This window comes from Schistocerca serialis, chromosome 1 (assembly GCF_023864345.2).
Source record: "Schistocerca serialis cubense isolate TAMUIC-IGC-003099 chromosome 1, iqSchSeri2.2, whole genome shotgun sequence".
In the NCBI taxonomy this organism is placed as follows: domain Eukaryota; kingdom Metazoa; phylum Arthropoda; class Insecta; order Orthoptera; family Acrididae; genus Schistocerca; species Schistocerca serialis.
The window spans coordinates 174,020,776-174,032,534 of NC_064638.1; the positions used below are offsets into that span (position 1 = coordinate 174,020,776).

The following is an 11,759-nucleotide window of genomic DNA, read 5'->3' on the forward strand; positions in this document are numbered from 1 at the left end:
GTGAGGAGCCATAAGACGTCCGCATTAGCAGTGCGGGTGGTGGGTTTATACCGGATGGTGTAAGCGTAATTCTGTAAAAATAACCCCCAGTGCTGGAGATGTTGAACCATCTGCTCTGGAAGGTGAGAGTGGGGTCCGAAAAGCATAACTAAGGGTTTATGGTCCATCAGGAGGGTGAACTTTGCCCCAAAGAGATAGGTGTGAAATTTTTGGATGGCTAACACTATCGCTAGGGCTTCCTTTTCAATCTGGGAGTAGTTCCGTTGTGCTGGGGTCAATGTCTTAAATGCATAAGTAATGGGCTGTTCTGAGGCATCGGCATTCCGATGCGCGAAGATGGCTCCAATGCAGTGATCTGACGCATCAGCCGCCACAACCAAGGGGCGGTCTGGAGAGAAGGGGGTAAGGCAAGGGGCAGACTTTAGCATCGCCTTTAAACGGAGAAAAGCCTGGTCACAGGCAGGAGTCCAATCAAAAGGTACCCCTTTGCGACGCAAGTGATTGAGGGGTTGGGCTACAGAGGCAGCCTGGGGTAAGAACTACAAGTAATAAGTAACCTTGCCCAAAAATACCTGGAGTTCAGATAAGTCCTCAGGACGAGGAAGGGCCTCAATGGCCGCAACATTACAGCCCGAAGGGGGAATGCCATCTTTGCTAAGCCAGTGGCCTAAGTATTCCACTTCCGGTTGAAAAAATCAACACTTGTCCAGCTGACAGTGTAAACCTGCAGACTGTAGAGTGTGAAATAAGGCGCTAAGGTTTTGCTAATGTTCCTGGCGGGAACACCCGGTGACCAAGATGTCATCCAGATAATTCACTCAGGCAAGGATAGGATGTGTAAGCTGCTTCAGGAACTGTTGGAAAATAGCTGGCGCTGAAGAGACACCAAATGCAAGGCGCTCGTACATGTATAATCTGAAAGGTGTGTTGATAACCAAGGTATTCTGGGAATTGGCATCCACGGGTAGCTTGTGGTGTGCCTCAGCCAGGTTGATCTTTGAAAAGTACTCTCCCCCGGCAAGCTTGGCGAGAAGGTCTTCCTGTCGAGGAATGGGGTAAGTGTCTACTGAGCATTGACTTCGGTGGAAGTCCCCACACAGCAGAAGGGACCCACTGGTTTTCCGTATGACCACCAATGGTGTCGCCCAGGCACTGTATGTCACAGGCTCCAGAAAGCCAGCAGCCTGGAGCTGATCAAGTTCCTGCTTTACTGTTGGCCGTAAGGCCACCGGAAGGGGTCAGGCCCGAAAAAAGCGAAGCTGCGCATCCAGCTGAAGTGTGATGTGTGCCTGAAAATCTGAAGCACATCCGAGATCCGTTCCAAACAACGACACAAAAGCTGAGCACAGATCGTCCAAGTCCTGAAAAGGAACAGCCATGGAAACGACCTTAACTTCATTGGAAATTGAAAAGCCAAACAGTTGAAACGCATACAGACCAAAAATACTTGGAGTCGACGGATGGTCGATGACAAATAGGGTAAGGAGCTGGGGAACATGTTTATATGTTGCCTGGATGACGAACTGCCCACGAAGGGGAATGGAACTGTCTTTGTAGGCGACCAAACGCCGAGAGGGAGGTAACAACTCAGGAGCGGCCAGGCGGGTATATGTCGCCATATTAATCAGGGAGACGGTGGCCCCAGCGTCGACCTGGAAACTGACATCCTCAGTGAAAAGGTGGAGTGTGAAGAAAAGCTTCCGCACTGATGGGTCATCCAGTGGGACGACCGATTGTAGAGCATGTACGGTATCTTGAGGTGCAGGAGGGGAAGGACTGGAGCGTGTCGAGTGACTACGACAAACCATTCGCATGTGGCCCTCCTTGTCAAAGAGCATGCACGTTTTCCAGTGGTGGGGAAAATCAACTCGAGAATATACAGTAAAGCACTGTGGGCAAGATGGAAGTGGGACGCGCGACCAGCGACCAGAAGCGCCGATGCCATAGAGACATCAGACAAAGAGGTGTCCCGACGGGCTGGCCTCTGATGGCTGGGTCACGTCGACGTCGCAAGGGCAGAACCCATCGAGACGCATTGATCGCTGCCACTTGCGGCCACACCGTGAGATGCTTGTTAGCCGCCTGAGCAATTTCAAATGAGTGGGCAATGCCGAGAATCTCTTCCAAGGATGGGTTATCAAGTCTCAACACTGCAGTGCAGACCTCAGGATCCGGAGCTAGCTAAACCACCACATCGCGGATCAGGGAGTCCACATACGAAGCCTTACACTGCTGACTGGTGCACATAAAATCACATCGACGGCTGAGACCCTCCAAGTCCGTGACACAGGAAAGATACAATTGACCTGGCTGTTTATGGTACTGGAGGAACTCCAGCCAAAAGGCAACCACATGGTAGCATTGTGAATAATAGTTTGTCAGCAAAAGGCATATATCCTGGAAAGAGTGAGTCACAGGATCGGACAACGGTGCCAACTTGTGGAGGAGAAAGAAAGTGTCTGGGGAGACGAAAGACAAAAAACAAGTCATCTGTGACTTGAAAAGCCGTGAAATGTTGTTTCAGTCGATGTAAGTATGTTTCCCAGTCTTCTTTAGCGTCATTAAATGGGGGGAACAACGGTGGATGTAGGAAAGCATTGGACAGCCGAGGAATCGGAAGCTGTTGTGGTAGTGCGTTCCTTGCATCAACTTTGTCCTCCCTGTACACTAACATTCCTAATGCCCATGGCCTTACTGCTATCGAACACTACCTTTCCAGACGCCCTATGGATTCCAAACCAACAACCTCCTTCCTAGTCTCCATGACCAACTACATCCTCACCCACAATTACTTCTCCTTTGAAGGCATTACCTACAAACAAATCCGCAGTACAGCTATGGGCACCTACATGGCACCATCCTATGCCAGCCTATTTATGGGGCATCTAGAGGAATCCTTCCTAAAAACCCAGAATCCTAAACCCCTCACCAGGTTCAGATTCACTGATGACATCTTTGCTATCTGGATTAAAGGTGAGGACACCTTATTCACTTTTCCCCTGTTTGCTTCACCTGGTCTTACTCAACCCAACAAGCCACCTTCCTAGATGTTGACCTTCACCTCAAAGATGGCTACATCAGTACCTCCGTCCATATCAAACCAACTAACCCCACCAGCAATACCTCCACTTCGACACCTGCCACCCATTCCATTCCAAGAAGACCCTTCCGTACAGCCAAGCCACCTGTGGCCGTCGCATCTGCAGTGACGAGCACTCCCTCTCAAAATATAACGAGGGTCTCACTGAAGCCTTCACTGACCGTAATTATCCTCCCAGCCTTGTATTAAAACATATCTCCCATGTCTTATCTTTCCAGTCTCCCACCACCTCCCAAAGTCCCACAGTCCAGCCACAGAGGAACATTCCCCTCGTAACTCAGTACCATCCGGGACTGGAGCAACTGAATTACATTCTCCACCAGGGTTTCGAATACCTCTCGCTGTGCCCTGAAATGAGAAATGTCCTACCACTATCCTTCCCACCCCTCCTATCGTGGTATTCTGCCATCCACCGAAGCTACACAATATACTCGTCCATCCTTACACAACCCCTGCTCCCAATCCCTTACTTCATACCCCTGTAATAGACCTAGATGCAAGACCTGTACCATACATCCTCCTACCAGCACCTACTCCAGTCGGGTCACTAACATCACCTATCCCGTTAAAGGCAGGGCTACCTGTGAGATGAGTCATGTGATTTACAAGCTAAGCTGCAATCATTGTGCTGCATTCTACGTAGGCATGAAAACCAACAAGCTGTCTGTCCGCATGAACGGCCACCGAAAAATTGTGGCCAAAAAACAAGTGGACCACCCCGTTGCTGAACACGCTGCCAAACATGATATACCTCAACTCAATGACTGCTTCACAGCCTGTGGCATATGGAGCCTTCCCACCAACACCAGCTTTTCTGAATTGCGCAGGTGGAACTTTCCCTGCAATGCATCCTATGTTGCCGTAACCCTCCTGGCCTCAAACTTTGTAAGTCACTGTCCTCACCCATCCAGCCCCCTCCCTGTTCCCATTCAAGCACTACAGAGCTGTCATTTCACCGCCACACCCAGTCTTTTAATTTCTCTCCTTTCCGCTACTTACTCCCTACCCATCTTCTCTCCTGCCCTCCGTCTAAACTGCAACACTTCACTGTCCGCCACTCCCACCGCACTATCCCTCCCCCTCCCAGCCTCCTCCTTAACCCCACCCAGTCGCCACTTCCATCATGCAATGGTGCTGCTGCTCGCAGTGTAGTTTCAACTCTCTGAGACTGAAGACGTGTGTGCAAGTTTTGTGTGTGTGTGTGTGTGTGTGTGTGTGTGTGTGTGTGTGTGTGTGTGTGTACTGCTGACAAAGGCCTTAACTGATGGAGTTTCCAATGGAGTGCTAAAGATTTGTTCCCATACAATTTGGCTGGTCTTATTTGAAATACGTACTGCATCGCTAACTCAAGGCATTTTTCCAGAATGACTGAAATATATCACTGTCAAACCCCTATTTAAGAAAGATGATAGGAGAGATGCCAATAACTGCTGACCTGTTACACTGTTGACATCATTTTCCAACATTCTTGAGAAGGTGAATTATTAGATGTCCATATTGAAGAGCATTTAAACTGGAAAAAGCACATTTTGGAACTCATAAACCAATTTAGCTCAGCTACATTTCCACTTAGAATCATTGCAAATCTTGGGGAAAGACAAATCAATATGATGACATACTTTGCATATTTTCGTTCAATAATAATATACAGAATAACGTTCTAGCATCCGATTCCACCCGTCTGCTTTGACCCATGACGAAAGAGTGTTGTGGTGTGTGATGTCATTACAGTGCGGAGTTTATGAGTTTGAGTTGGTTGTGTTTGTAGATGTTATCTTGTGTTTGATGGCACCCTGTGTGTGTGTGATGGACGAGCTACTCTGCAGCGCTGAAAGTTGTTGGTGGGCAGTAATTGTTTATTTGGTTCTATTTTTCTCGAGTTGTAATGTTTCATGTACTTCTTGTGTATCGAATGTGTTTTCATTTATGTAGGGATGTTTGACTTCTGAATTTTTGAGGCGTTGTGGTTTTGGTTCTGTTTTTCGTAGTTGTAGGTGCTTGTTGTTTCGTATCAATAGTTATGGTTGACCTATATTAGGTCAAGGGAAATGACCGATTACAATTTTTGAAGTTTTGTATGTAGGTATTGGTGTTTTGGTATTGTCAGCTGTGGTCAAGGGAAATGTCCAATTCCAATTTCCGTAGTTTTTGCTGTATGCATTGGTTTTGGCATCGTCAGCTGCTTTTGACCTATATAGGTCAAGGGAAGTGTCTGATGTTATGTTTAGCTTATCCCCTCCCTAAAACCCCCAGTTTCCTGTGGTTGTCCCATTAGTTTGATTGTATTTTTGGAGGGAGATGTTATTGTCTTATTTATACGTATTTTCATGTTTTTTGCCGTGTGTATGTTGTGACATCATAGGCACCACACTGGAGACGCGTAGAATATCCATTTCCGCCATACTGATGACGTCATGGGTCAAAGCAGACAGGTGGAATCGGACACTTCCGTAATCCCACGATGGGTGTGTGACTTTTATATGTATTTTCGTGTTTGCTGTCATTTATGTAATGATGTCATAGGCGCCATATTGGAGACGTTGAGAATGGTCGTTTCCACCATTCTGGTGACGTCATGGGTCAAAGCAGTTGGAATCCAACACTTCTGTATTCCCACTCATCCTAAGAAAGAAATTCTTCATTGCTCAAAAATGTGCTGCATGAATAATATGTGGTGCTCATCCATGATCATCTTGTAGACATCTGTTCACGGAGCTGGGCATTCTGACTACTGCTTCACAGCATATTTATTCCCTTATGAAGTTTGTTGCAAATAATCCACTACATCTCAAATGGAACAATGATGCATTACAATGCCAGAAGGAAAAATGACATTCATTATTCCGCAGTGTTTTTGTCTTGAGGGGAGAAAGGGGTGCATAATGTTGCACATAAAATCTTTGCTCACTTACACACTGATATAAAATGTGTGACAGACAGCAACATACAATCTGAAAATAAACTGAAAAAGTTTCTCCTTGACAACTTTCTATTCCACAGAAGAATTTCTATTGTTGTAATGTGTGAAAGTTAGTGGGTAGAAATTACTAACTCATTCCTGTATAGTTACAAGAACAAGAAGAAAAACAGAGAGAAAGAAAGAACACCACCACCTTGTAAAAGTCAGCATGTAGTCATATTTACAAATTAATTTGTTATGTGAATGTAAAATGACTCACTCCACAACATTACAATTTATCATGGAACATAAAACTAACTACAACATTGTGGAAAGGATAGATAGCTACTCAACATACACTGGAGATGCTGGTCGCTTACAGGCACAACAAAAAGGTTGCTAACCAAGTAAGCCCTCGGCCAAAAGGCCTTTTTCTGGGTTACACCACACACCCACAAACACACACACACACACACACACACACACACACACACACACACACACACACACAAACACACAGTCTCTGGCTGCTAAGGCCATACTGCAAGCAACAATGCGCGATTGGAGGAGCAGTATGGATGGTGGGGATAAAGAGAAGGCTGAGATGGGGAGGGAGAGGGATAGTAGGGCAGGAGACAGTAAACTGCTAATTGTGGGAGCATACAAAGATGAGGTAGGGAGAGGGTATGGCAGCTAGGTGCAGTCGGAAGTTTAGATCAAGAGCGGGGCGGAAGAGAAGTGACAGTGGGTACACTGGTGGAATAGAAAGCTACGTAGTGCTGCAATGGGAACAGGGAAAGCGACAGGTGGGTGAAGGATGGTGATTAACACAGGTTGAGTGAAGAAGGTTTGTTGGAAATAGGATATACTGCAGGGAGAGTTCCTACCTGCACAGTTCAGAAAAGCTGGTGTTGGAGGGAAAGACCAAGACAGCACAGGCTGTGAAGTGGGCCTTTGGGAGGTAGTGGGTGACTGGAGACAAAAGGAATGTGACATCTGTTTCTGTACCATTTTGGGATGGTAATTATGGTCTGTGAAGGCCTCAGCGAGACACTTGGTATATTTCGAGAGGGAATGCTTCTCACAGAAGATGCGACGCCCACAGGTGGCTAGGCTGTTTGGAAGTAACTTCTTGGTACGGAATGGGTGGTAACAGTCGTAGTGGAGGTATTGCTGGTGGTTAGTTGGTTTGACAAGGATGGAGGTACAAATGTAGACATCTTCGAGGTGGCTTGTCAGATTGAGGACTAGGTGAAGTGAATGGGGGAGAAGATGTTGAGGAGGAATGTAGATAGGAGGTCCATTCCCTCGATCCAGATCACAAAGATGTCATCAACGAACCTGAACCAGGTGAGGGGATTTCTGGATGGTTAGAAGGATTCTTTCAGATGGCCCACAAATAGGTTGACATAGAATGCTACATGTGTGTGCCCATTGCCATACTCCAGATTTGTTTGTATGCAATGCCTCCAAAGGAAAAGTATTGTGGGTGTGGACAGAGTTGGTCCCAGTGAGCAGGAAGCAGGTTGTAGGTTTGGTAATCAGTCAGGCGTTAGGAAATATAGTGTTCAATAGTAGCAAGGCCATTAGCATTAGGGATGTTAGTGTAAAGGAAGTTGGCATCAATAGTGCGAGCATGGCACTGTGTGGTACAAGAACAGGAACTGCAGAGAGATAGTGAAGCAAATTACTTCTCCTTTGAAGGCATCACCTACAAACAAATCTGGGATAAAGCAATCGGCATCTGCATGGCACAATCTAATGCCATGGGCCACCTAGAGGATGGATGCTTGAAACCAACAGCTGCTTCACAGTCCAGTCCACTTAGATCCTTCCCTCCGCCATCAGTTTTTCTGAACTGTGCCTCAACAGCTTTTCTGAATTGTGCAGATGAGCATTACCCTTACAACACGTTCTCCACTCCAAAAATTATCCTGGCCTCAACCTACAGTAGCCTACTGTCCCGACACCCTCCACTGAACAGTTTCCACTCCCTCTGTTGTATCCCTTGTTATGTTCCCCCACCCTTGTGTGTCATCCTCTGGCAATGCATCCACCTGTCCTTTCCCCTTCCCCGCTCCTCTCCTTTCCAGTTCCTGTTTTCCCCTCACACCCCACCTCCTGACGCTGCACCTGGAAGTCTCATCAGGTCGCAATTTAGACTCTGGCATCCCACCAGACAGCACCCTTTTCTCTCCCCCGACCCATACCCTGCATACCTCCCCCTTTACCTGCACCACTCTAGATAGCTATTGAGGTGATAGGCACATTCAAGTCAGAGCTACCAGTGGTAGTGATCATGTCTGCATGAAGTATGTGTGCTTGCTTGTGTGAATGTGTGTGTTTTCTTTGTTGAAGAAGGCTTTGGCCAAAACTTATAATGTCTTTTCATTGTACCTGTCTGCAGCTCAACGAGTCACCTTTACAGTGAGTAGCAATCTATCCTTTACTTAATATTGTCAACGTATTGTTAAATAATACGAACGACATGACAACTACAACCATACAAATACATCTTCAAGGCCAATTACACAACACATAATCATCCACTTTAAAGAAAACAATGATGGATCATATTTTTCATTAGAGCCAATCAATCATTATTAATGGTAGCCAGCATATGTTTTCACATTAACTAAATCCTACTTATGGTCAAAATTAACCGTACATGAATACGTCAACTTACTGAAACACAACTAGCCTACTTTAAAAATAAATGCTCTTTAGTTGTAGAGCCTACTGATTTTCGGGACTAGTGCAGCAGGGGATACAACCCGTCGGCTTTGGACAATGACGTCACAAGTGGCCAATCGAGAAGCGATTCTTCTTAGTGTTGTAGCTCCCTTCAGTGGCTGATAAGTGTTTTTTGGCTTTTAAAAAAAAATCTCACGAGATAGAATAAACAGATCCACTTTATTAAGCAATCAGTAAAAAAACGAAACTGAAACATAACAGCAAAAGCGAAAATGGTAAACTGCTCTCTGGCGGGTTGTCCAAAGCCGACGGGTTGTATCCCCTGCTGCACTAGGCCCTGATTTTCTGATCTGACTGTATCAAGTTTACATGAATAACAAATACTTGTTGATGACATACATAATTTCAGCTGTATTTCTGTAGCCTATTACCGTCATCACAATATGATTTTCAAACAAAGCCATAAGGAAATGCAAAGTAAAATTGTATCTTTGGTAAGTGAACACAAGGTCTCCAGAAAATCACGTTATTTTCTTTTTTGCAAAAATTGGCAAGGGGAGAGGGCAAAGTACGGGTACTTCAAGACTTCTTTAACACTGAAATGTTCATCCATGTAACGGACCATGTCCAACCCAATCCAAACAATAACCACCTTCAGATCAAATAGACCCTTCAAGAATTAATGTCAGAAGGAGTAGATAAATCAACAACATATGTGTATATGACGAAAAAACCATTCACGCATTAAGGAATAATAAGACCAATAGGAAGAACACCAAAAGTAAGAAATGAAGTTGGTGAGAGTTAATGAATCAAGATAATGCCTGCTATTTGGAACAATGGCGTAAAACTTTTATTCACGAGAAAAAGTGCTGATAAAACACAAGGAGTTATAAAACATAATGCGTTAGCCAGTGGCAAACTGTAATGTGTGTTCACGGAAATGCCAAAAATTACGAAATGTCTAGGTAGGGAAAAGTTGCTTTCACAATGGCACACCATCAATTTGTAAATAATAATTGAAATTTCCATACATATATAAATTATCATGTAAGCTATAATCTATTGCATTGCATCAAGAGCGTGTAAAATGCACAAATAGGTAAATATTATTTGATTAAAATATTAACTGAAAAGGATGGGGTGGGGGGCAAACATCAATGGATGGTGTATAAAAACTCCTAGTTCCTGAATGACATTTTTACGAAGAAATTTGAGGCATCAAGCTTGAATATATACACATAGCAGATCGGATAAAAATAAATGTGCACTACGTACGTGTAAAACCACTTTGCCAAGGCACATTCACAGTAAATGAATCTTGTCATGTAAAGTAAGTTCAAATCCGTCGGGAAATAAGTCTGTGATAGCACTGACTAAACAGCTGTGTAGGAGTGAAAACATTAATATGAACAGTTTTTGAATATTATAATACATGTAAGTACCTGAAAATTACAGCTGATCACTTTCACTAATTGTACCTCCGGCATTGTTACTTTTCACACTCGTATGCGAAAATATTTACATATATACTGCCAACACATAAACAACTCTTTTTCACAATACTGTACGACTTCCCGCGCAGTCAAAGCATTTCTGTTAAAGAGACTATCACATCAATCAAGCATCTCACAATTTTGGAGGGTTTGAGAAAACATGTGCAACTCCATAGATTTTACGTAAATGAGTATATGAGAATGTATTTGTAGCAACAGCTTGACCAATTTGCAATGAATTGCATTTTAAGACTACATGGAAAGATCGGGTTAAGACCAAATGTGACGAAACTAAGTTATTGGCGTCATTATGTACTTCATCAGACATACTTTCCGTTGCTTCATGTTAGCTAAATTTTATAGGTTTAGTCTCAAAGTTATAGCCAGATAAAAATATGGTGAACACTGGGGAAAAGTGTCGAGTTCATCAAAGGAGAGAAATCCTGCAAGGTGTAGATTTCTGAGATGTACTGATTTTTTTGTTTGGTTTTATGGAAGTCTCATCGTTGACATTGTCAAATGTAGTGTCATTGTTGATTTTTCTTTTGTACTGTCAACGTTCGTAATTTGTGCCAACACAGAGCAGATTTGAGATTAGCTTCTTTGCTGTGTTGTGGAATTAAATTTCGTGTAGGCCTAAGGGTGCCACTCATATGTTCGATAATATTGTTAAATTGCCAATTATTGACGGCCTGATGGCGCTTATTGACGTGTCGTCAATATTAAGGATAATGACAAGGAGTATTGATGGACCTCAGTTTGTCAATAACTGCAGAACGTTTGATGTCAAGTATTGCCAGTCGGACAATATTCTCCATTCAAATGTTGACAGAGCTTCAGGAGCCAGCCACAAGGCATTAGTGTGCGCTGTTTATTTTTCAATACGCAGGTGTGTATAACATACCTCAGGATCAGTTTTTAAGGAGTCTTTTAACACGAAAGAATCATTGTATAAGCTATACCACTTTTGGATGGTTAACAGAGGATTCCCTACGACACTGCTTACTTCATTAATTTAAAAAATAGTATATATTGGTCCATTACATAGCAGTTTGGAGAAACGCTACCATTTCAAAAAAATACGTCATGTATGTGTAATGAATAGTGAGAGGTCTAAAAATACATGTCAGTTTTACAAATTATCACAAAGCGTAAAAAAACTATTTTACATTAATTGCATGAACAGATCCTTGCCAGGTCGATACAACGGCTTCACAGTTATCTACAGAATTTTACTGATTGTGCTAGATGATATTACAGAAATAAACTTCAAGCATTACTATGACCTTCCAGTCAACAGAAATTCAAAGTTATTCCTAATCTCTTGTCAAATACGATTGCTTTTCACATTAACGTACTTTGGTTCCGTATTTTATCTTGCATCAACGCTAATAATTTCTGTAAGTGTTATTGACAATGTGGGGTCTCTTAAATAGAATGTGGTATCGACACAATGGGTGTCCGGCACATTTTTCGCTGATGGCTAGAAATGAGTTGCAGAGACAATTCCCAAATTGTTGGACTGGAAGCGGAGATGTGTCGTGGCGTTATTATTTAGTAAGTCTATGGT

At 43.7% G+C, this 11,759-nt stretch overlaps 1 protein-coding gene across 2 annotated transcripts in view; it reads right to left on the reverse strand.

The window, feature by feature from the left end:
- The window catches only part of LOC126465022 (uncharacterized), a 142,256-nt gene extending 131,978 nt beyond the window's left edge, over positions 1–10,278 (reverse strand). Inside the window, exons 1-2 of one of the 2 annotated variants that reach the window (XM_050096277.1) lie at positions 10,175–10,264; positions 9,972–10,077 (exon numbers count right to left, since the gene is read on the reverse strand). In XM_050096277.1, the coding sequence (XP_049952234.1) occupies positions 9,972–9,998 (27 nt within the window). In that variant the 5' untranslated portion in view covers positions 9,999–10,077; positions 10,175–10,264. Of the gene's footprint in view, positions 1–9,971; positions 10,078–10,138 lie in introns of both variants that reach the window. The other variant, XM_050096275.1, reaches the window with a different exon arrangement.
- Positions 10,279–11,759: the final 1,481 nt, after the last annotated feature.